Here is a 25,089-nt window from a genome sequence, read left to right on the forward strand (position 1 = left end):
CACTGACCTAGAGTGGCCCTGGACAGATACAGCTGGGGTGCAGGTGGTGTGGGATGTCCAAGGTCGGGGTACACTGGGCAGTGCCCAGGGCAGCAGGGCCCCTATAGAGGCGGCTCCCCAGTCCACCTCGAGCTTTCCCGGGATCCTGCCGCTGAGCTGAAGTGGCTCATCCTGTGCTTCCCTCCCCCTGCAGATGTGGCGGGCTGGGGCTGGTGCTGGCCAGCGCAGGCTTCGGCATGCTGACGGCACCCATCATCGAGCTGCACAACCAGAAAGGCTACTTCCTGCACCACATCATCTTTGCCTGCTGCACGCTCATCTGCATCATCTGCATCCTCCTGCTGCCCGAGAGCAGGGACCAGAACCTGCCTGAGAACATTTCCAATGGGGAGCACTACACACGCCAGCCACTGCTGCCGCACAAGAAGGGGGAGCAGCCACTGCTGCTCACCAATGCTGAGCTCAAGGACTACTCGGGCCTCCACGACGCCGCAGCCGCGGGGGACACGCTGCCTGAGGGTGCCACAGCCAATGGCATGAAGGCCATGTAGCCGGGCCTGCAGAAACTGGGGCTCAAGGATCTGGGGCAGCTTGGACACAGGTTTACAGACCGGGGACCGAACACATGGCCAGGGGTGGGAAAGCTGCCCCACCCAAGCTGAGCCCCTCAAGTGGTGTGGGGAAATCCTGTCTTTCCAAAAGTCCAAGGAGCACAGGTCGGAGGAGACAAACTCTTTGGAAGTAACCCTTCCAAGACTTTCTTTTCTGCCATTAAATGTTTGTATTTATTTTGGTCATTTTTACAAGAAGCACTTTATTCCCTCTCCCTCTCACTGATCACAGGTGGCATCACCTCCTTCGGCAGCGAGACACAGGCACTCTGGGAAGATGCTACAGTGATCACGGCCGTGGCCCGCCCCTCTCCAGAGATGGGACGCGGCTCCTCGCAGCACCCAGGAGCCAGATGTTACCTCGGCCATCAGGAACCCCCGACGCCGCCTGCCTGTGTGCAGAAGCAGGACGTGACCGTGGAGCGTTTCCAGGACTGCATTTTAGACAGAGTGAAATGTACATGAATTAGGCTTTTGCTAGAGAGTCTGTGATGGTTTTTTAAGGTCCTTTTTCCCTTTCTGTTTGTAAGGTAAGAGCTTCTGTTCCATGTGCAGGAGAAAACAGCCCCCAGACACCATTAAAACCAGCTTCACCTTTCCTTCAGGATCATCCTTTTGTACTTGATGCTGAAAGCTCTTGGAGAAAAAGCTTAAACATTTCACCAGAAATCTTAACCGAGCAGCAGTCACATCGCCACAGCTTTGTGAGTACACAGCTAACAGATGCGTCGAGGCCTGAGCTGTGCTCGTTTTTATTCCTCCTCTCCCAGACTGGCTCCAGCAGAACAGCGCTCGTGCACAGCCAGCCCTTGTGCCAGCACTACTTGAAAACATGGCTCCTTTCAAAGCTACAAACAGTAGAAAAATAACTCAAAAAGATGGTGGAGGCAAATCCACAGAAGCGGGGCTGCCCTCCCACACACACCCATCACCCACACCTCGAGCACACACCACGAAGATCACCAGCTTAGATGGCCGTCACCTCAGACATCACTCCAGGAAGCACCTGCAGGAGCTGGGCCCCCTCACGCCTGCCTTCCTGGGCCGGCTTCCTGCTTTTAGTCATTCGCTCAGCACAGAGACAGGAATTCGGGCAGGGAGCCAAGATTGAATCCTCATAGGTGAGTACAAATGACCTCCAGCCTCTCAAAGGCACCAATACAAATTGAGAGAAAGCAATAACTCACCAAAGCTCAACGCTGCCCCTGCCGCGATCTCCAAGGGTTTCTTCGTGTTCCTCGTTTCGCCCCAGAAAGTGAAGGTTTCCTCTTGGCATTTTCAGAGGAATCATGCAGGACACCCAGGGCCGCTAAGAGACAGCCTCCTTGGTAAAGGCAGGCACCACTTTACAGCAACTTGGGCACCAGCTTTTCTGGACAGCCTGGCTTCTGACTGGAATTGTTCAATTCACCCCTTCTCAAAGTATGTCTTTGCCGTGGGCTGTGTCCATCCAGGGAAATTGTGGTCTCAGGCCTAGGTGAGACAATGAACTGACTTCCGACAGTTGCTAAAATTCACAGGGCAGAAAAGGGGTTGACTTTCTCCCCTTCCAGCTTTCCACCTGGCCTGCTTCTTGCTGTCTCCACCCGTGTCTCCACATCCGGTCCGCACATCAGTAGGAGCCTAGTGATATGTAAAGACACAGCAAGAGGCAAGCAGACTCACGGCCACGTGTTTCCAGTGGCTGGGCCATGCCAACACCTGGGGTCTTGAGACGCCCAGGAAGGGGGCTGTCTGGCCAGCCTCTCCCCACCTCCCCTTTCTCCACGTCCAGCTCCTCCTCACCTTCCCTCTTTTTTAAAGTCACATTTCCATGTCTCAACATTAGTTTGCATTCACCTATACAAAGGCCTTTCTTTAGATCTGTGCAGGCTTTGCGTGCCAAATCTGTGAAATTCCTTTTACCTTTTTTGGAGTACTTGCTACAAAGCTACCTGTCAACAAATCCCATTATGCACAGAATAGGACCTGTCCAGCAGCCAGGCCAGTAGGCAGTTGGGGAAGCAGGGAAGGTGGGAAGGGTCCCGCGAGGCCCCCAAGCCTGCACCTGGACGTGTGTACGCCTGCACCTGGACGTGTGTACGTCTGCACCCATCGCCCTCAGCACCAGGCCACCCTGCAGTCCACTTGCTGTATTGTGGAAGGACTTGCTAAGTGATGGAAGTTGCAAGCAGTCGCATACTGGTCATGCAAATAGTTTTTTTAGAAACTGAAGCGGGAGAGTGTTGCCAGAAGTCTCTAGGAAGGTGGTGGCAAGGTACAGCACTCTACTCTTCCGGTCGTGGTCTCTGATCTCCACCTCAAATGACAATAAAAAACCTCCAACGAAGGTCCAACGAAGACAGTACTCAGCACTTCAGCCATCAGGATTAATCCATCAGTGACTGGAAAAGAGGCTAGCTTTAGGCCTGGGCTCTTGGGACCAGAGTCCAGCGGGTGTGAGGCTGACTTGCCGACGGTCAGCGGGTTACGTCTCTCAGACGGCAAGGCAGTCCCACAGCTCTCCTCCCAGTGCAGCCTCGGGAGGAGGCTGGGTGCCTGTTCTGTTGCAGCTTCAGCCTAGGGATATCTGAGGCTGCCAAGGAACACCTTTATGAAATGTTACCGGAGCAGCAACACTTCTTTGTGGGCACAGACCCAGGAAATCTGGTACCAAGTGAGCAAGGCGGCAGGGCCCACGCAGGCCTGACACGCGTCTAGGCCACCGGGCTCTGCAGGGGAGGCTGCTACAGCCGCCTGCTTCCCAGCAGTCTGTCACGCTTGAGCCCCTCAGTCCTGTTCCCTTCCTGGCTAATAGAGAGACCCTTCTCAGGCACCCAGCGTTGCAATTTGGCCCTCCCACCCCCTGCTACTCTCCTCCACACACCCCTGCCTTCTACCAGCCTACCTGTCAGCCTTTCAATAAAAGTTATGCACAATTGTGAACACCTGACATGGAGCTGAACATTTCTTCACTTCTTTTCCTGAAGTCAAACTCTTATCAAATACTCTAATTATTACCACCCAAGACAAACAGGAAAAAGGGTTAAATGTTTTTGTTTACTGACAGTAAGATCACCTGCATCTGGACGGGCTGGTAAGATGGTTTGGCTACAGAACAGAAAAAAAAAAAAAAAAAAAAAAAAGAAACCTCCTAAGGGAAGGGAAGTATCGCACTCAAGACACCACCACTTCCTAGAGCCAAACGAGCAATCCCGAACTGTGCGTGCCATAAGTGAGCCTGTGACATCACAACGCCCGGCCCAAGTGCCGCACGCGCGGGGAGGCCCGCACTCCCACTGTCCTCTTGTCTGGAAGGCACCGCCTCACTTCCATGTGCCCTGTGTGTTTTTGGAAAAGCAGCATGGTGTGTCCTGTCTAGCTGCCAACACTTCCCTCCCTGTCCTGAGGTTGTAACATAGTAACTGTGTTTCTGTACGTGTGGGTGGGGATTCTCTGAAGGTGCTGCTTCATAGCACAAGCTTACACTGAGTTCTGAACTGTCCTTCACAGCTGCGTGTCTGCATGGTGTCGCATCTGTTGTACCTTTGGGGAAAATTTGTATGTAAATGTACAGAAATAAAAATGTTGCCCCATTAACAGATTTCCTCTGGAATGTCTTCCCTACCTCACCTGATGATGGTATCCAACGAAGGGCATTTCACTACCACTGATGAGTAATAAAGTCCTCCGTGTTCATTCAGACCTCACTGCATCACTACTTTTAACGCCTCTGTAAGCTGTGTCTTCACTCGCCCCGAGGTGGGTGGAGGGAGGCAGCTCACTCTGCTTCGAGTCCTGGTCTTAAAGGTAGTCAGAGGCAGAGGCTGGATTAAACACACACTGTTTACCGAGTGCCACTCTCAGACCACCTGAGAGATGGGGGCCATCAGTAAAATTAAGAGGAATTTTTTTCCCTTGTTCATTTATGTTCTGCTGATCCGTGGTCTGAAGGTTCCTAGAGACGTCTCAAGAATGAGTATCTTACACTGTGATTCTGTGAGGAAAGACTGGTAACCCAAAACTCTCTTCTCTAATGTAGTATTTTTTAACAAAAATGACAATATTTCTTTAATAAAGTATTTATACCAAACTCTTCTCTCCATAGCCCTGATTTTGTGTCACTTACTATTATATTCCCAGAGAGGTGTCCACTCAGCTTTGCAAGCTGCGATGAGGCTGGCCAAGGCCTTGAGGTTAGCACGGAAAGTCTGCAAAGGAGAGAAGCGCCCGGAACCACAGACTTACTCCTCCGAAGCGCCTTTCCATCCTGGCCAGGGTCACCACCTCTATTTGCCTGCCGCTGGCTCAGTGCGAGACTCTCCCTCTGGATGAAACATGTTACAGGGTCCTGAACCATCTGCCTCTGAACAAAAGGGTTCAGATGGACCCCAAAGTTAGGAATTTCTTTGCCAGTGGTCCTCAACCTTGCCTGCGCAGAGGCACCAGGGAAGCTTTCAATCCTGCCAAAGCCTGGGCCCCAGACCATCTGAACCTCTGGAGAAGGGCCAAGACTGGAACCTACTTCAAGTGGTAGGATTAAAGATTAAAGGCTAAGGTGTACAAATGACCAAAGCAGGTGCCTGAGGTACTCTGGATTGGGGATAGAAGAGAGGGAAGAAGGGAAGACGATGAAATGACAGGAAGAGCAAGATGGACCCGAAGCCTATGAATCCATAAAAAGGGGATAAAACCATAATTGACATCAAAATGCCATAGTTTGCAAAGCATTTCTACCTACCTATTTAATCTTAACAAGAATTGAGCAATGTGGGGATTACTCCCACTTCATAGATGAGGAGACAGAGCCTAGAGAAGTCAGACTTCACCAGACCACAAATGTAGTAATGGGGCAACACAGGGAGGTACTCAAATGTAGGCCCAAAAGGGAACACAGCAAAAAAGGAGCCCCCAGAGGAAGGGTTTAGGGAGAACACAGCAAAAAAGGAGCCCCCAGAGGAAGGGTTTAGGGAGAACACAGCAAGAAGAGAAGTGCCCTGGGGAGGGGTCACTGCAATGAAGAGATCAATGCATCCGTTCACAAGGCAGAATTCTGGGGAATGCACACACAAAGCTAAAGCATATTTATAAAGCACTTTAATTCTAGATGTACATAACAGTCATGTCTGATTGAAACTCTTTTAGATTATTAGATTACAGCCTTCAATCCCAACAAAAATCCCATTTCATACCTCTAGCACTCAGACCCAAATGAGGACGTGTGTACCTCCCACTCTGCCTCACCTTCCCCAGGTGGCTCAGTATATGCCTTTTGGCCCACACACTGCTGAGAAGGAAGCTCAAAAGATTAACCCCTTAAAAACAAAATGGGAAAGCAGCCTGATGACAAATCAAAATTCAATCCATTTATTTACATGTACATTGTACATAAGTTACAAATTCTCACTGCTGCCACTCAGCTAGAACTTTTCAGGGAAAGCCTCCATCTCTTCCTTGATCCTGTTTTCTACAAGTAATGCGAAGTTACTGTCTGTGTTTTGAAGGTTATAGCTGACAAACACCTGTTTGTTGGTCTTCCTTGCTAAAAAGAGAAAACACATTGGTATAGCCACTCCTGAAACACTGCAGGCCCATGTTCCTCACACCCACATGCAGCTGGGCAATGCTCGGAAAGAGGATGGGGTTGGAGGGCAAGAAGAAAGCTCCAATCTCCACGATGCTCTTCAGACAGGTGCTGCAAATGTAGACGAGTCACTCAGGCCTCTCCCAGTCTCTGCGCCTGACCCGGGGTTCTGAAGGGCAGGCCCCACCTCAGCAGCCTCCCTGGGACTTGTTCGAGAGGCAGCTCCTGGACCCCACCCAGCCCTCCTGAGCCCCACCCAGCCCTCCTGAACCCCACCCAGCCCTCCTGAACCAGAAAGCCAGGATGTGGGACCAGCTGTCTTCGGGAACAGGCCCTGCAGGTGCCCTGCACTGCTTAAGAACCTCAGCTCTACACAGACGGGTTTTTGGTGTTCTCATTTTTTCTTAATTTTTTAAAAACACAAAAAATAAAGTATTTAAAATAAAAAATTAAAGTTCTCCTTCAGCACCACCCCACCCCTAACCAGTTCCACTTCTCTCCCAATGGTAATTCTACATTTCCATGCATTTGCATGTATGTGTATATACACATAGATATTCATGTGTGTGTGTATATATAGATAGGCATATGGACACACATGTAATTTTCTAGTGAATGTAAGTTTTGGCCCCTTTCCACAGAATCAATAAAAAATAGCTGAGGTGCACATTGGGCCAAATGCAAAAATCAAGCAGAGTCACATGCCCAGAATCTAAAAGCTGATACCCTGAAAACATGTGGGCGGGAAGGCTAAGGCAGTTCAATGCTGCCTGCCCCACTGAGGGGCCTCCTCCCTCAGCCTCCCCCACACCCACACCCAGGGCCGGTGCAGGATCTACTCACCCCTGGAGAGGCACTGACCTGTCCCCATCTCTGCATATGGTAACCAGGTACTTAGCCTCATCACCAAAAGGCAGAAAGGTGGTGTGGTGAGGCTGAGGGACACCAGGCCACCGGCACCATTACTAAAGGCCGATTTGGAACACATGTCACAGGATCTCATACAGGCAGTTCTGTCCTTTCAGTTGCTGCTGTCTGAGCTACAGTCCCACGAAGAACCCTGAGAGGCAGTCTCGCTCAGGGGTGCAGGCGCGGGCAGAGGCCTCGTCATGGCCTAGACACCTCTTCCAGCTTTGTTTGTAAATCGAGGAAGGAGAGAGCCCAAGACCCCAAAGGCCTGTTTTTCTGCTGTACAAGGCCTTGTGATTTTTAGGGCTGAAAGGATCTTGGGTATTACTTAACTGACTGTCCTTACAGGGCAGCCAATGCACCTATGAGAAAATGAGAAGGTGGTGAGCCCACCCTCTGCCTGAGGACAGCTGCTGAATTGTATGGCATGTGTTTACATCTCAGTAAAGCGGTTTTTCTTATTAAAAAAAAGGAATGTGTGTGGAGAAAGGCAGCTGTTCGGTTATTCCAAGAGCTGGTGTTAAAGAACAGCTTACAGTACTTAGCACAGAGCCTCCCACCACTGTGCTGGGTGCAGTGTGCGCCACAGGCAGACAGCTGTGCCCAGTTATCTGCTCAGCCCTGCGGGGACCAGCCCCACCCTTTCCTAGCTCCATTAGGCAGGCTGGGGCCACTGTTGTAGAGGGTGATCTGAAGGCAGGCAATGTGGTAGGAAGCGGGGGCTCGCCAAGGCTGGCCAGGAGGAGTCTATAAGTCACACCCTGCCCTCTCCCCGGGGCAGGAAGATCCCCTCTACCCCAAGGGGGTCCCCTGGGATTCCAATTGCTCCAACTGCAAAGACAGGACTTCCGGGAAACAAAGCTGTGTGTGGAGGCATCATCCCCCTCAGACCCAAGCTATGCCCTCCAGAGCCATAGGAGGGTGGGTCCCCTTGGCCACACCAACTCCTGCGATGCTTCCAGAGCTACTCAGAACCCCCCAGGCCTTCCCTTTCCGAACTTGCTTTCATCTCCCAGGTAAGATACTGATTCGGGACACCGCTCCCTTTTCATTACAGTGCATTTTCAACTTTAGGGCCAAGGCCCAGGCTCCAGACAACTGGCACAGCACAGGACTTTGCTGGACAACCCCTTCTTGGTCTGAGCTCTGCAGCACCAGTCCCTTCAGAGATGCTGGAAGCCACAGCACACTCGACTCGTCGAGATACTGGGAACCCCTTTTTTGCATACAGATACAAGGCCTCCATCTCACAGATATTCTGGAGCCTAATTTACCTTATTGATATAAAAGTTATTTACAGCCTGCCAGACAAGCTCTCAGCACCTTCTCTACTGGAGTGTCTCTCTGCAACCCCACCCAGCTTTCTGTCTGTATAAATATGAATACCTTCCTGAGCCTTCTCCCACCAGCCAGGGCCACACAGTAACCTATTCCATCTAAGTGCTACCCCTTACATATTCACAAACACAAGGTAACACAGACACAAAAGGGGGCTTTTACTTTCATGTGGCTCAGAAAAAAAAGATGTAAACACAAAGAGGGAATGACGGCAATTGGGAAATCGGGCAAAAGCTAAGCAGGAATTCTATCTTCTTTGTCACTTTTCTGTAAATTTTAAATTACTTCCTAGTTAAAAATTACCAAAGTAACTTACAAGTCAAGTCTCTACCTCCAGGGCAGTGAAAAAGGATACTGTGAGTTCCTGAAATGCTGACCTGTGTCCTCCCTGACCTCCGTCCTCTCCACACACTGCCCTGAGCCTGCTGGGGACGCTCCACCCTTCCCTGCCTTCCCGCGCTGGCCAGTGCTCCCCGGGGCCACATGCCATGCTGTTCATGTGTACTCTCCTCAGTGTGACTGACACAGAGGTTCCGGCTTGTCAGGGATCAGGTCCTTCTCTGCCCAAGACACAGAGGGGCTCCGTCACTGACTCCACAGCAGAAGCAGCTGGGCATGCTGGAGATGGCCAGGCCTGGGCAGGAGACAGACATGCTGTGCACACCAGCCACAGGCACTGGGGCTGCGCATCGCAGAACACACAGCATCCTTACCTGGCCCACCTGGGTATGTACAGGAAGTATGTGCTGGGGTGTGGGAGCAGCGGAGCCTTCAGCCTCATTGTCTCTGCTTAATCCCCGCTCTACACCACACTCGCAGGCCAGGCCAGTCTCCCCTCCCAGCCCTGAGGGGCATCACACTGTAAGTGAAGGACAGTCCTTCCTGCACAGAGGTGACACTTGCTCCACCAGCTGCACTGACTCCTCCTAAGACCCTGGAGGCTACACCTTGAGCCACTGCGCACAGGGGCAATGGGCACTGCTCACTCTCTTCTCCCAGGAGGAGATGATGCACTTATGAAAGGGAAATCGGCTTGTGGACTCAAGGACGCAGCCAAGGACGAAGTGGGCATCCTCTGGGGACAGGCCAGCCCTGGGACAGTGGCGGTGACAGGTGGGCACAGACGTGTCCCTTAAAGAAGGCACAACATGAAAAGGTCTGAGCTTCCCAGCAGCAATGAGGTGATTGTTCTTAGCATAAAGATTCTTTACTTCCAAAGGGACTTGCCTCATGGTTCCATTAGAGTGGGGCTCCCACCTGGCTGGCTTGCAGCACCAGCCGTGGGTACGTACCTAGGCGCTGGGCAAGGCCAGTGGAGGTCGTGTCGGAAGTGTCCCCAAGGAGAGAGGTAGACACGGGGATGGAGTCCTAAAAGAAAAACAAAGGGCACTGCAGCTTCTCCAGCTCCCACAGGCCAGCCACACTTCTGGCGTCGGGGCATCTGATTCTTCACAAGGGCGGCAGTGGCAGATTCTGAGAGGGCAGACACAGGTACCAAGGGAAAGAGGGGGTGGCATCCGTCAACAGCCAAGTAGGTAGACCCCATGTCACATACGAGGTCGACACAGTTGGGACAGATGAAGATGGAACCACAGTGCTGTTAATAAGTTTCAGGACCAATTTCACATGAAGGGCTCATTTTAGGGTCTGAAACTCCACAGCATGCTGAATGAAGGTCAGCGTTACAACCAAAAAGGAAACAAACAAGATCATTAAGGCCACAGCAAGAAGGAAGTGACTCCCAGTCTGGGCTCCTGTGCCCTGGTGCCTGGCACCCCACAGCAGCTAGCACAGAGGCAAGATGCCTAATCTCAGCCTATGAGGGACCATGCCACTCCAGCCCCTGCGGGCTCCTCGGGGTCAGCAAGTGCCCTATGACTTTGAGAAAGGGCACCAGCCACCAGCATCCAAATAGGGAAAATAACAACTTCTGAATATGCTTGGCCAACCGCATTTCAGACAAGAAGCAATAAGGTGAAAAGAGCAGTACCAGTGATGCTCACATCAACCAATGGGCCCTTCGGAGGTGCGGGGGTAACCTGCTCCCAACTACTTTGGGAGTAATCTCTCACCATTAAAAATGTCTAGCTAGTTCCATAATCCCAGCACTTTGGGAGCCTGTGGAGGCAGGACTGCTTGAGACCAGGAGTTTGAGACCAGCCTAGGCAACAAAGTGAGACCCTGTTTCTGCATTTTTATTAAAAGAAAAAAAAAAAGTAAACTACCACTAGATTTGGGAGCAGGATACACCCAAAAAAAAAAAATTATTGGTAATATGGCCAAAATTGCTTTTATCAAAACAGCAGATTTCTAGGATAAGCAGCCTGGATACAGAGGTCTGAGAATCTTGGAAAGTGGCAAGATTTTTAGAGGTACAGAGACTTTGGGGTTTGGTCCCCCTGCCACCCCAACTGTCCTGGTGGGGACAAGTGAACTGAACAAACAGCTACTGCGTGTCCGACAGTACAGCAGGGCACAGACCAAAGACACTGCTCATCTCCTAAAGGCTCAAAGCCACTTTACGAAAGACAGATTCTGTTCAGGGGTATAAAAGACTAGAGATCAAAATACACAGAAGGATGAAAGCATTTACTGTATGCTTTTTCACTGAAAACGATATAAAAAAATATGATCTTAATGAGCCTGCTGTACACAGATTCCTCAAGTTCAACATTTAGCTGCACGGTAATAGTATTTACAGTTAAACCTCCTGGAAAAAAAGAAAATCTACCTTACCCAGGCTGGTCTTTTCCACCAAAAGTTAAATGTAAAGCCCCCCGCTTCGTGTTACCCTTCTTCACAGTTCATTATTTCCAAAATCACACCAGGACTGCGGTCTCACAGCAGATGCAAACCCAGAGGCTTTGCTGCAGCTGAAGCACCACCTTCCACTCCTAAAACCAGCTGGGGGTCTAAGAATCCTGGAACAGACAGGGCCCCAGGTCCCGGGCCAGCTTCGCTCAGTGTCACTAGTCGATATAGTTGGGACAGATGAAATTGGAGTGTCGCTAGTCCTACAGCCTCTCTGGGCACCAAAAATCCCTGCTCAATCCAAGGTCAGCCAGCTCCAGGTTGCATGGTTTCTGTTCCCTACAGTCTCACACATAGGAGTTTGGGGAAGCGGGAGGAAGGAGACCTCACACATCATCTGGAGCCAATCTCCACACGTGGGCTGGTAAAATTCCTGAGAGGGGCCAAAGAGTAAGGAGTTTAGGCTTTATGGGCTACAAAGTCTCTATTAGAACTTCTCAGCCCTGCCACCAAAGTGCAAAAGCTTCCATAGACTCTACCTGCATGGACAGTAGATGAAGGGCCAGCCCACAGGCCACAGGAAGCTTGTGCTTCCTGCCTTAGGCTAAGGCCTGCACCTCTTTTCCCCAGCTGCCTCAGCCCTCTGCCCCTGGTGAGAACTTCCAGGCACACTGTGGCCAGTGAAGAGTGGGGCTGGACTTCTGACAGGTCAGATAACTGAATCAGTCCCCTGTTCCTTTTCCTGCCTGGCCTTGCTGGAGGGTCTCTTTCCAGATGAGAAAATACACCCCACTGGGAGCTGTGACCACCATGTGGTGGGGTGACCAAAGCCGCCCACAAGAGGAGCCTACTTCTTCCAACCTTACCAGCCCAAACCAACACTGCACAAAGGGGCACAAGGAAGCGGCACCGGATCTGACCAGTGCCCAAAGCCTTGCCCACTATTACTAAAGCCTTGGGATTAAAGAAAGAATGCGAGGTAGCACAGAGCACACGGCCCCACCCATCACCCGGGTGCCCACAGGCCTCCTGCACTGCCACCTGCTCAAAGGCCCACCACCAGGACACTCCAGAAAATTAAAAAAAAAAAAAAAATAGGAAACACCCAGGAAGTGCCACAAACCACATGGCTTAAAACAACAGAGGTTTCTTTAAAATAAGGAAAGAAAAGAATTCAAATGCCATCTCCTTCCTGAGGCCTTTCCAGGTACTGTCAGGCACAACTAAAGGGCTTGCCCATGACTTCCTGCCCCCAGCCTCCTCAGTCTTCACTGCCTGACTAGCTTCAGAATAGTCTCACTAACGGGGCCTCACTCATTCATTCCACTGGGCCATAGAGAGCAGTGCATCAGAAGCTAGGGATACACACACTCACCCTGGACAAGCAAACAAACCTCACCGTGGAACACTCAATAGCTGAGAGAGGGAGCTAACAAGGCGGGAAGACCAGCACTGCCGAGTGTGAGGGCAGGGAGGAGCTCTAAGACGTAACAGATCCCGAAGGTCATTGGAGTCTTTGGGTGCTCTGAGTTCACCTCATGAAAGATTTTGAGCAGAGAAATGAAAATATCCAACTTCAGTCTTAAAACTATCATTCTGTTGCCCTGGTTACAAGGCAGTGTTGTGGCCTGAATTGTGTCCCTGCAAAAAATATGCTGAAGTGCTAACCTCTGGGTACCTATGAATGTGACCTTGTTTGGAAATAGGGTCTCTGCAGATGTAATTAAGATGTAATTCAGGCTGGGAGCGGTGGCTCACGCCTGTAATCCCAGCACTTTGGGAGGCCAAGGCAGGTGGGTCACGAGGTCAGGAGTTCTGAGACCAGCCTGGCCAACAGAGTGAAACCTTGGCTCTACTAAAAATACAAAAATTAGCCCAGCATGATGGCCCGTGCCTGTAATCCCACCTACTCGGGAGGCTGAGGCAGGAGAATTACTTGAACCTGGGAGGCACAGGTTGCAGTGAGCGGAGATCGCGCCATTGTACTCCAGCCTGGGTGACAGAGCAGGCCTTAATCTCAAAAAAAAAAAAAAAAAAAATCTAATTTAAGACAAAGTTATACTGGAGTAGGGTGGGCCCTTAATCCAACATTACTGATGTCCTTATGAGAAAAGAGTCAGACTCACTTTGGGAGACTGAGGAAGGAGGATCATCACTTGAGGCCAGGAGTTCAAGAACAGCCTGGGCAAAATAGTGAAGCCCCCCATCTCCAGAAAAAAAAAAAACAATTAGCCAGGTATGGTGGCACATGTCTGTAGTCCTAGCTACCCGGGAGGCTGAGGAAGAAGGGTCACTTGAGCCCAGGAGTTTGAGGTGACAGTGAGCTATAATAATGCCACTGTACTCCAGCCTGGGTGACAGAGAGAGACCTTGCCTCTAAAAAATAAAATAAATAAATAAAAATAAATAAATTTTAAAAAAAAACAGAAGGGACTGGTCCAAGAGCAGTGGTGTTTACACCTAACCGATCACAAGCAGTCAGATTTCCTGTTCCTTTTCCACTCCCACTCCTCCACTTGACTAGCCTAAAATAAATAAATAAAAATGTTTAATGTTTTAAAAAGAAGAGGGAAATACAGAGAGAGACACACAGGCAGAAGATGGACACGCGATGGCAGAGGCAGAGACTGGAGTGAGGCATCGGCAAGCCAAGGGCCACGCAGTATCGCCCGCACCGTAAGAAGCAGAGAGAGACATGGGATGGTTTCTCCATCGGGGCCTCCAGGAGGAACCAACTCAGCCGCCACCGTGATTTCAGACTTCCGGCCTACGGAACTGTGAGAATAAACCTCTGTTGTTTTAAGTCGCTAGGTCTGTGACACTTCCCGACAGCGGCCCCAGGAAACCAGGAGACACCAGGCAGCGACGCGGAACGCCGGAAAGGCGGGAGGGGAGGGGAGATGGTGATGTCCCGGGCTCGGCCCAGCGTGGCAAGGTGAAGGAGGTGAGGGGGGCTTGCGTTTTGTCTGCTTTGACTGGCGGCAGTGCCTGGAGAATCAGCGCGTGGAATGCTGAGAAAGAGGAGTGTGAAGAAAGATGAATCAAAGACGACAGCGAAGCTCCGAGCGCACAGCCAGGAGGATGGAGCTGCCATTACAGGGCCGCAAAGGCGGAGGGGGGAAAGGTTTGGGGGAGAGAGCCTGGTGTGTGCCTGTTGCGAGGTGCCTGAGGTATCAAGAAGAGAAGCAGGAGTCCCGTAAAAACTTATCAGTGTGGTCAAAATCCAGATGGCACGAGAGCTACGAGGTAGACGAGTCCCCCAGCGCGCGCGTGGCGTGCCCAGGACATTCTCACCTACAGAGACCAAGGGACGCAGCCGCAGGGCGGCGGGACAGGGAGAGGGGCTCGGGGCCCGCGCTCAGCTCCCGGGGTGGTGCAGGCCCGGGCGCCCGCGGGTTCCCTAAGACATCCCGCGGGAGGGCTTCGGGAGAGTCGGGCGACCACTGGAGCCAGGAGAGGCCTGGGGCTCGCGCCGTCCCCGCGCCCCTGCGCCCCCACCCCGCCGCCCGCACCCTCTGCTGCCAGGCACTCACGTAACGGCTGCACATGGCCACGGCGAGGTTGCGCAGGTGCGGCGTGGCCCCCACCCACAGGAACAGAGAGTCCGTCAGCCGCATGACGTGGAAGTGGACCAGCTGCTCCCACAGCCTCGCGCTGAAGTTGTGCAGGGAAACGTCCCAGGCCGCGGCGGCCACCGGACCCTCCATGCCGCCCTCAGCTCCGGGCCCACGGCGCCAAACGCCGGTCGTCAACGCCGCCGGCTCGGCCAGACCCGATCGAGCGAGCGCCGAAAGGCCGAGCGCGCTTTCGCTTTCGGTCCCGGAGGGGCGGGGTAAGGGGCGTGGCCAGGGCGGAGCGAGTCGGAAAGGGCTTGGGTTGGGGCCGTGGGCGGGGCGGGGCGGCTGCCGGCCCTGAGCTGAGCAGGCCGAGACTTGGCCTCGCTGTCCCGGGCTGTCATGCCGGCCTCTCCTGCACTCCATTACCTCTCTGGACTCGCCGGGAAAACCCATTTTAGTCTCAGAGTCCGATGGTGGCCTCTAGGAGCCACGTGCGCCCAGTGGAATTTCCCTCGCTTTGTTCCCCCCCACCCTAATTAATATATTATTATTGAGGCGGGGCATTCAAGGACCGAAGCCAGCCGCACCGCCTTCCCAGGCCTTGACACTGCGCCCTACAGACATTCACTTTTAATTAGTTCTTTAAGCACTCTGAGAACAGCCATCTCCCGTCCCACCTCCTCCTCCTAGCAGTGCCTTAACTCCACGGAGGCTTCCATTGTAGCTAGCCGTAACTAAGAATGGCAAGGGTATTGGGAGAAAGCCTTTAGAAAGGAAAATTGTGTCTACTAAGTTGACAGGAGGATGGGCAGGCACCCTTTTGGACGCCGAGCCCCGAGCTGTAATCGTGTACAAGCATGGGCCTCGGACTACACCCTTAACCTCCCTGAGACTCAGTTTCCTCATCTGCAAAATGCAAATAAAAACAGGTACTTGGCCAGGCGCGGTGGCTCAAGCCTGTAATCCCAGCACTTTGGGAGGCCGAGGCGGGTGGATCACAAGGTCAAGAGATAGAGACCATCCTGGTCAACATGGTGAAACCCCGTCTCTACTAAAAATACAAAACATTAGCTGGGCATGGTGGCGTGTGCCTGTAATCCCAGCTACTCAGGAGGTTGAGGCAGGAGAATTGCCTGAACCCGGGAGGCGGAGGTTGGGGTGAGCCGAGATCGCGCCATTGCACTCCAGCCTGGGTAACAAGAGTAAACCTCCGTCTCAAAAAAAAAAAAAAAAAAAAAAAAAAACAAAAAAACGTACTTTTCAGAGAAGTAGAAAGGATCGCAATAGAGTTTCATGGGAAGCACCATGAATCATCCCATTGTCATACCCATGGAAAGACCCCTTAATTTAAACTCTTTGGGACATTACAGAGTTGAAATAAGGAAGGCTTCAATGGGTTGAGAAGGTGGGAAAAGAAAAAAGCCCATTTTGTCAGATTCTGTTACACCTGACTTTAGGATTTAACTTGGAACCCCATAAAAGATCTGTTTTTTAAATCTCTAATAGATCTAAGTTGACTTGAAGTTTAAGAGGGCATTTTCCATCGTTTTGTTCTATTTGCTAATTATCGATGATTCAATAATACAGTTTGCTTCCAGGTCAATATTTAAACAGCTTTATTAAAATGTGATTAACATGCAATAACTGCATGTATTTAAAGTGTACAAATTGGAGTCTTGACACACGTATAACCAGTGAAGCCATCACAGTCCACAGAGTGAATGCGTCCAGTACCCCTCTTGCTCCTCAGTAATCACTCCTGCCCTAACCACTGAGCTGTTTCCTGCTGCACAGATGAGTTTGCATTTTCCTGAGTTTTATATCAGCGGAATCAGTACTGTTTTTTGTCTGGCTTCTGTCCTTCATCATAATTATCCTGGGTTCATCTGTGTGTGTGTCAGTAGCTTGCTAAGCAGTGCCCCATTGTATGACTATATCACGGCTGTTTATCCCTTTACATTGTGATCTGAGGAACCAAAATAGATGCCCCTTCATCAGCTAGGAAGACCCAAAGTTTAAGGAAACAAAGTTACCTACCAGTGGAGAGTTCAAGGCCTGGCTGGCATGGCAAATTTCTAAATCTGGATTGTAGGGATAGTTTCGCTGGTTATCCATGTATCAAAACGTCAGCGCTCCTCTCTGTCTCCAGCTGCGCTCTGTCACTGCTGGGGGAACACACAGGCAGGGGGTCACAGCCAGTCATGCCCAACATCAGCGGCCTGGAACCCTGAGCTGCAGTCCCTAGACAGCGTCCTCTCTCACTCCCCTTGACTATGTTCCCCAAGCCCTGAGCTGACCCAAGTCCAGGTTCAGCAGACACCCTTGCTTCCGATGTTATGAAGAAAATAGATTGGGCACGGCGGCTCATGCTTGTAATCCCAGCATTTTGGAAGGCCAAGAAGGGAGGATCACCTGAGATCAGGAGTTCAAGACCAACCTGGCCAACACAGAAAAGCCCTATCTCTACTAAAAATACAAAAATTAGCCAGGCATGGTGGTCCACACCTGTAATCCCAGCTACTCAGGATGCTGAGGCAGGAGAATTGCTTGAACCCAGGAGGCGGAGTTTGCAGTGAGCTGGATTGTGCCAGTGCACTCCAGCCTGGGCCACAAGAGCAAAAGTCCAGGGGAAAAAAAGAAAAGAAAGGAGAAGAAAGGCAAAGAAAAGAAAAGAGAGAGGAGAGGAGAGGAAGAAAGAAGAAAGGTGATCAGGTCAGATTTTCCCAACAAAAGGAAAAGTCAAAAGAAAGAAGAGGAAAGAAGGAAGGAAGGAAGGAAGGAAGGAAAAGAGGAAAAGAAAACAGAGGTGATCAGGCCAGATTTTCCCAACTCCTTGTCCCTCTCCTAAAACCCTTCTCCTCACTGGACCCTATCTTACCTTCTGCTCGCTCTGTGACAGTGAGAGAGGCCCCTCCTTGCACTGAAGCTCAATCCATCCACCTGTGCTCTGACCCTGTTTTTTCACGTCCTCAGGAAACTCCCTCATTATCTGTGATGGCATCTCCAAAGAGTCTGCATGTGCCACCTAGGTCCGCTTCAAGAAAGGACTTTTCTCAACTGCTAGAAATCCTCCCTTCTGCTGTGGCCTCCTTCAGAGCCTGCACACCCTCCCCAGGGCAGCCTACATCTAATAACTGATGGAGGCAGCGTGTGAAAGCCAGGCCACTTTGGCTCAATGCAGGACAACTCACAACTCTGATGGGCCATTTTGGCTCCAGCGTGCCCATAGAGTAGGTCAAGCCTGCCTACTACAAGGATGGTATCCACCTTACGGCATCAAAAGAAATCAAAGATGGATAGTCAGGCGGCTGAATAAAGTCACCCCCAAAAAATATTATGATGCCTTTTTCAGTTCCTGAGCCTGGAACCCAAGAATTGGAGAGGTGACTAGGTCCCCTGTACAACTATGTACAGTAACAATTCCACAGCTATTCCCCAAATGATGAACTGAGTGAGAGGCTGGCCATACAGTAGAGAAAGAGGAAGATGCAAACATTTCAAGGGGTAGAGCTGGAATTGAGATCGGGGGACTTGAAGTGTCATCACAGTCTTTCTCTAGATTGGGGAACCATGCATACAGAAACAAAATATAAATGGCGTCTTGGCCAAAGGTCCACTGTGTCTATGGACCCATCAGGAGTCATTTCCCTGGTCCTCAAATGTATAACTCGGATATACATACCTAGACATTGGCCCAGCACCCACATTGGGTCTGTGGCCGATAGAGTAGGAGCCATCATAGTGGAGAAAGCCAAATGGAAGCTTCTAAAATTATTGCCCCTCCCCCAGCCACACAAGCAAGTCAGAAACAGTCTTGCATCCTGGGGAGGATGGTGAAAATTAGTGCCACCCGTCAGGAGCCAAAGGATGCAGTGGTGGTAGCCTTTGAATCTCTATTTAATTCAGCAGCCAAGTCCTGGAAGATGGCAACTGACTTCCATAAACCCAACCAAGAAGCAATCCCAATTGTAGCTGCCATGGCAGGTGTGGGATCTTTGCTAAAGTGGTGTGATAAGGCCTCAGGTACATGGTATGTCGCCAAGGAGGCAGCAAATGCATTCTTTTCTATCCCAATCAGAAGAGGAAGAGAAACAGTTTGCACTCATGTGAGACGGACAATATTCATTTACAGTTTTGGTCAGGATTCTGTCAAATCTCTGCCCTCTGTCTGAAAAGACTGGGACTGTCTGGACAATGCACAGAATATCACATTGGTGCATTTGCCATTGCCACCTCTGTTTCACCAGTGCCCCTGCTTCAGTCCACACCTTTGGCCATACAGGGGAATCTCATAGAAATCGCTTCAGAATGAGGTAAGAGCCTTAGCTTCTGGATGGGTCAGCATGTGGGTGTAAGCTACAAATGGATGACAGTCGCACCACGGCCTCACTCAGGCAGTGGGTCTGAGTATCTATTTCATATGGACAGAGCAGTGGCCCAAGGTTGGATTCTAGACAGACTTATGGGCAGTGGGGAATGACCTGGCTGGGCTGGTCAGGGACCTTTGGGGAGAAAGACTGGAAGGTAAAAGAGAAGAAGGTCTGGGAAGGTGCATGTGGATGGAGTGTCCGTGAAGTGTGAACATCGTGTCACGTTATCTTTCAGCAAACAACATCCACCGTGGAAGAGAGATTAAGCAACTACGTAGACAGAATGACTGGGCCAGTGGAGGTTAGTCAGCCTCATCTTCCACTATCCCAGGATGGGCACGATGGGCCCAAGGTGGCAGAGATTATGCATGGACCCAACAGCGTGGAATTCTGCTCACCAGGGTTGATTTCGCTCCTGCTGCCACCAAACATCCTATTTACCACCAACAGAGAGCTCAGCTAAGGCTTCAGTATGGCCCCACTCCTCAAAGAGAATGGCCAGCCATGTGGCAGCAAGTTGGTGATGTTGGACTTGTTATAAGTAAAATTTTGATGCTGCAAAAGAAGTAGCACTTGAATAGAAATTTCCTCAGCAAGGCAATTGACTTCTATAGAAGGGTGTGGCTCTCAGATGGAACAATGGCAAGTACACACCTGGACAAGAAGGGGAAGGGGTACTTTACCTGACAGAGGTCTCCCCTACTGCTGTGTCGTTCCCCCATTGGCTAGGGTTAGACCGCACAGTCTAGTCTAATTCCATTGACTATTTTAAAGGGAGCAGGGGTATGAGCCGGTGTGGCAGGGTGGGTAGTTTGGTGGGAAGGATGGTTACGGGCAGGTCAGAGCAGGTAAGCAGGGGTCAAAGCAGGTAATCAGAGCAAGTGACCAGAGCAGGTGACAGGGATGAGTCAGGACGGGGCCGGGGACCAGGGGAACAGATGTGAACTGCTGATTAGAACTGGTGGAAAAGGTTGTTTACTGAAACTAAAAGGAAGTTAAACTTTAAAATACAGAATTAAAGAATAAGAGAGCTGACTGATTCTTTGAAGAGAAACTTGGGGTTCACTATATCTAACAGACTCCTTCTACCTAGAGGAGTCAGCAATTTATTCTTACAGGAATAGAAGCACATTGCAGGTGTGAGTTTGTCTTTCCTGTCCACAGGGCCTCAGATAACACCATTCTCCCAGTGCTCCCACATAGGAGTGGGTGATGGCCGCATCACATACTCTGCACCACCCAGAAGCTGCTGCCCTCTGAGGGCACGGCTGAAGCACCAGCTCAGAGATGGTAACTTACAAGGGAGCCAGGCTCCTGTATGCACCCTGAATTAAAGTATTTTCTTTTCTTTTTTTTTTTTTTTTTTTAGACAAAGTCTTGCATTGTCACCCAGGCTGAAGTGCAGTGGCACAATCTCCACTCACTGCAACCTCCGCCTCCCAGGTTCAAGCAATTCTCCTGCCTCAGCTTCCTAAGTAGCTGGGATCACCGGCGTCCGCCACCACGCCCAGCTAATTTTTTTGTATTTTTAGTAGAGACAGGGTTTCACTATGTTGGCCAGACTGGTGAACTCCTGACCCCAAGATCTGCCCACCTTGACCTCCCAAAGTGCTGGGATTACTGGGGTGAGACATCACGCCTGGCCAATTAAAGTATTTTCTAAGGTGCTGTGTCCCCAGTGAAAAGACTACATAAATCAGGGAACCAAGAGTGGAAACAGGAGCAGTCGTCTCTTCCAACAGCCCACTGAGGAGAGTGCACTTCTCAAACCCGCCCCTGTGGACTGCGGGAGTAGACGCCCCATTTCCGAAAGGGAGAACACTTCCACCTGGACACAGCAAGAGCCCCACTAAGCAAAAAGCCATGACGGCTGCAGGCCACTTTGGGCTCTTTGGCGAGCTGAGAACAGTCACCATTCTGGCGGGGGACAGTCACCCTGCCAGGAGGAAGAAAGCTGTTGACACCCCATGGGAAGAGGAAGGAAAGTGTTCAGTACACTCTGATCTACTTGGGCACCAAACGGGACTCCCTTGCCCAGTTGTGACAGTAAGTGGAGGAAACAGCAACTCCAGCCTGGGAAGGCAGATCCCCTTGCCAGGGAAGAATTGTCACCCAGCTGCTGGGAGCACAGGGCCTTCAAGTGTCATCCCCCACAGAGATTCCTTCAGCTACTGAGAACTGCCTTGCCCAGGGTCCTTCCTGTGGGGACTTTCTGATGAGGACAACAGATTAAAGACATGACCACTAGGGCCCAATGTGTATGGTCAACTCTGACAGCCATTTTGGCCCTTTCATGGCTGATTTTGCTGCTCCCCTAATCTCTAAAGCATGCATCTGCAGCCAGCATTGCTCTCAGAGACACAGGTACACCCAGCTGCCTGCAGGCGTTCCCACCTGACTGTTACCCAGCATGCCCGTGGGTGCAGCCACACAGAGCTCCTCCTTCCTTCCCCTCTCTCCATCCCACCCCCAGGCCAGCTTGCCTGCATTCCCGACAGTGGTGCACATACCAGACACACTCACTTCCCAAACTCCAAGCATGGGACTCTTCCCAATTATCTCCCACGCTGGCCTGCACTGCTGCTGAGGCAGTCTGACATTTCCTTGCTTCTTGATTCACTAGCTTCCAATTTTTCTTTCTCACTATTGCCAGAGAGATCTATAGATGATGCTACGCCCTCTAATAAAAATTCTTTGGTGGTGTGTAGCCCAACACCTTTGCAGACACACCAGGCCCCTCACCCAGCTGCTGGTCCCCTTCATGTGTGTCCCTGACATCACGCTCAGGCGGTAAGTCCACAGTTCAGTATCTGCACACCTGTCTGGCCCATGCACACGGCGCCACTGGGCGGGGGCCTGCCCTGCCTTACCTGCCTGAGAGACTGCTCCTCCTGGGTTTACCCCAACACCATCCCTCAGAAAAGCCTTCCCTGGCTCCAGGCCGGCTGGTGGCAGCTTCTCTTGACCCTCATTTTTACCTCCCATAGAGCAATCATTGTATGCAATGTTTTATGTAATGGTCTTTCTGCATGCTCACCTTCCTCTCTGGAAGCTCCTAAGGAGAGCCACAGGGCCTTTCCTCTGCAGTGCAGTGCAGCCTTGGACCCTGCATGTGAGGCAGATAGCAAATGCTGATTGAAGGGCTGAGTGAGAGAGAACACAGAACGGCCTCACTGCAGGCCTCCTCAGGGTCTTAAGCTCTAGTCCTGGCTCCACCACTCATTATCTCTATACCTTTCTTCTAGTTCTCTGTTACCTTAGCTGTAAATTGAGAAGATTGGCTTAGATTGTCTCTACGGCGCCTTCCCCAGCTAATACCCTATGAAGATCAGATAAGAAAGCAGAATGGTAACAAGAACCCTTCATCGCCGCCGGTGTCATTCTGCAGGGGGCCACTAGGTGGCAGGTGGGAAGGAATCGGGCAGGATGAAAGCTGCTTTTGCTTTCAGAAAGCAAGGGGAATCCTTGTATTCCTGCTCCTCCTGAGTAGTCGGCCGGGGACAGTCTTTTCTCCAGGTTCTGCAACTGCAGAATGCTCGATGAAGCATGGGTCCTGGTTCCCAGGTAGTCCACAGCCCACAAATGCAAAACCACCCAGCATCAGAAGGCGAAAGAGGCCGCTTCAAAAGAGAAAAGGCAAGGTGGCCTACAGTGCTAATTCACCCCTCCTCTTTCTGTGACCAGCTCAGATTGTGAACCTGTGTGTCTTCCATGAATTTCATTAAGAACAAAGATTCAAAGATGATGGATAAGAAAACTGCTCTGGGACCAGCTGGGCAAGGTGGCTCACATCTGTAATCCCAGTGCTTTGGGAGGCCGAGGTGGGTGGAGGTTTGGAATTCGAGACTAGCCTGATCAACATGGAGAAACCCCATCTCTACTGAAAATACAAAATTAACTGGGTGTGGTGGTGCATGCCTGTAATCCCAGCTACTTGGGAGGCTGAGGCAGGAGAATCGCTTGAACCCAGTAGGTGGAGGTTGCAGTGAGCTGAGATCATGCCATTGCACTCCAGCCTGGGCAACAAGAGAAAAAAAAAAAAAAAACTCCATCTCAAAAAAGAAAAATTAGCCAGGCGTGGTGGTATGTGGTGGTGTGCACCTGTAGTCCCAACTACTTTGGAGGCTGAGGTGGGAGGATCACTTGAGTCCAGGAGTTCCAGGCTGCAGTGAGTTATGATTGTACCACTGCACTCCAGCCTGTGCAATAGAATGAGATCTTGTCCCAAAACAACAACAAAAATCTTCCTTTGATCTCCTCTGCTTCCCTCTACAGCAAAACCCCTGGAAAAAGGCTTTCTGTGTGCTGTCTCCAATTCCTCTCTTCCCTTGCTCTTGTGAACTCACTCAAATCAGCTTCTTTCCTGACATTTCACTAAACTGCTTCCACCAAGGCTGCCACGCCACATTGTAGTCTCTTCCTAGATCAATGTGCAGCATTTGACCTTCAGGGCACTGCTCTGTCTTGGTACCTCGTCCCTCCAGGCCCGTCCTTCTCAGGCTCTTTGGCTGGTTCTTCATCATAGTCCCACCTGTGCTGCCGAAGTGTCCAGGACCCTGTTCTCTCCAGCTCCCCAGCCCATGGCTTAATTCCTTCTGCACACGGATGACTCCCATACTGGTTTCTCTGGAGCCAACTTCTCGCCTGAGCTCCGATGCATATGGTCAGCTGCCTACTCAGCATCTTCATCAGAAACCTCCAACTTACTGTGGGGTTTCCCCTCCAATCCAAGCCTGCTTTCCCACAGCCTTCCCCATCTCAGAAAGCAGCCCTTGCATTCTTCCAGGTGTGGGTCCCAGCTGTCCCCACGCACCCTTCGCAAGCACAGACAAAACACTTTGGCCAGCAGCAGCCGTTTCCCAGCACAAAAAAGAAGGCGGCTTGCCCAAGTTCTGATGTCATCAGGCCCTGGTTCAAAAGGAAAAATAGGATAATCCTGTTTGGTCCAGAGGGAAAAAGGCTTAAAGTGAATGGAAAGAAGCCTCGCGTCACTGTGATCCATAGGCAGAATCAACCAGGATGAGATTTTTCTATAACTCTTCCTAAAATGTCAACAGTTTTCTTAACTGAGCAAGTGTCAATACAGCCCTGCCCTACCCAGAGGACAGCTCTGGCCTTAGACCCTGGGCAATCCCTCCAAAGGGCATGAAGGAGGTACCCTCTGTTCACTCCACCTGATCCCTGTTGCTGTGGACATGGGGGCAGCAGGAGCCCAAATTTTACCTTCCCCAGCCCTGCCCCTGCGATGTCAGCCCTGGGCTCTGGCTCAGGAGGAACCATGAGTGATGAATAAAAAGATTCCTCCCCATCAGGCTGGGGCAGGCTGGCTTTTTTACCCACTTGCTTTAAGGAAGGACAGTAACAAGATGGCAGATTAAGCACAGCAAAACAGAAAGAGGTTTCCGGCACGAGAACAGTTGGCCAGTTGGTCCTCACCTTGCTGACCCTTTCTTCCAGCAGGTTTTCCATGCACTGAGCTCTGAGCACTCAACTGTGTACTTGATTGGATCTCCAGACACAGAGCTTGTTGCTCAGAAAGACCAGCTAACACAGAATGATAATCAACAATAGGAGACAGAGCATGAAACACTACACAGTTCAGGAGTCAGAAGGGGCTGAGCCACACTGGGCAGGTAGCTGGGCCTGGGATGTCAGGGGGAGTTAGGCCAGAGGAAGAAAGAGGGTGTGCTGGGCAGGGGAGACAGGGGCGAGCAGTGGCCTAGGGCAGCATCGGACCTGGGGGGTAGAGTAGCCCAGTGGAGTAAGACTTAGGTCACATATTTGAAGAGCCTCACAGAAATCCTAGGAAAGCCAGACATGGTGGCATATACCTGTAGTCCCAGCTACTCAGGAGGCTGAGGCAGGAGGATCGATTGAGCCCAGGAGTTGGAGGTTGCAGTGAGCTATGATTCCGCCACTGCCCTCCAGCCTGGGAACAGAGCGAGACCCTATCTCTAAATAAATTAATTAAATAAAATACAAATCCTCAG

General features: G+C 51.1%; 2 protein-coding genes across 6 annotated transcripts in view; one reads left to right on the top strand and one right to left on the bottom strand.

Moving 5' to 3' along the window:
- SLC22A23 (solute carrier family 22 member 23) overlaps positions 1 to 4,683 on the top strand; it is a 186,726-nt gene extending 182,043 nt beyond the window's left edge. For 3 of the 5 annotated variants that reach the window (XM_032250060.1, XM_032250062.1, XM_032250065.1), the window contains one exon: positions 194 to 4,683. In XM_032250060.1, the coding sequence (XP_032105951.1) occupies positions 194 to 551 (358 nt within the window). In that variant the 3' untranslated portion in view covers positions 552 to 4,683. The remainder of the gene's footprint in view (positions 1 to 193) is intronic. The other 2 variants (XR_004260379.1, XM_032250063.1) reach the window with 2 other exon arrangements.
- A 1,233-nt stretch (positions 4,684 to 5,916) lies between these two features.
- PSMG4 (proteasome assembly chaperone 4) lies at positions 5,917 to 14,999 on the bottom strand. Its single transcript, XM_032250073.1, is given in 5 exon segments — positions 5,917 to 6,132; positions 9,135 to 9,165; positions 9,168 to 9,265; positions 9,714 to 9,789; positions 14,706 to 14,999. Coding segments are annotated over 5 exon segments (501 nt in total). The 5' UTR covers positions 14,880 to 14,999; the 3' UTR covers positions 5,917 to 6,010.
- Between the last annotated feature and the right edge of the window lie 10,090 nt (positions 15,000 to 25,089).

This window comes from Sapajus apella, unplaced genomic scaffold (genome assembly GCF_009761245.1).
Source record: "Sapajus apella isolate SASKATOON/1434 unplaced genomic scaffold, GSC_monkey_1.0 scaffold70, whole genome shotgun sequence".
NCBI classification, from domain to species: domain Eukaryota; kingdom Metazoa; phylum Chordata; class Mammalia; order Primates; family Cebidae; genus Sapajus; species Sapajus apella.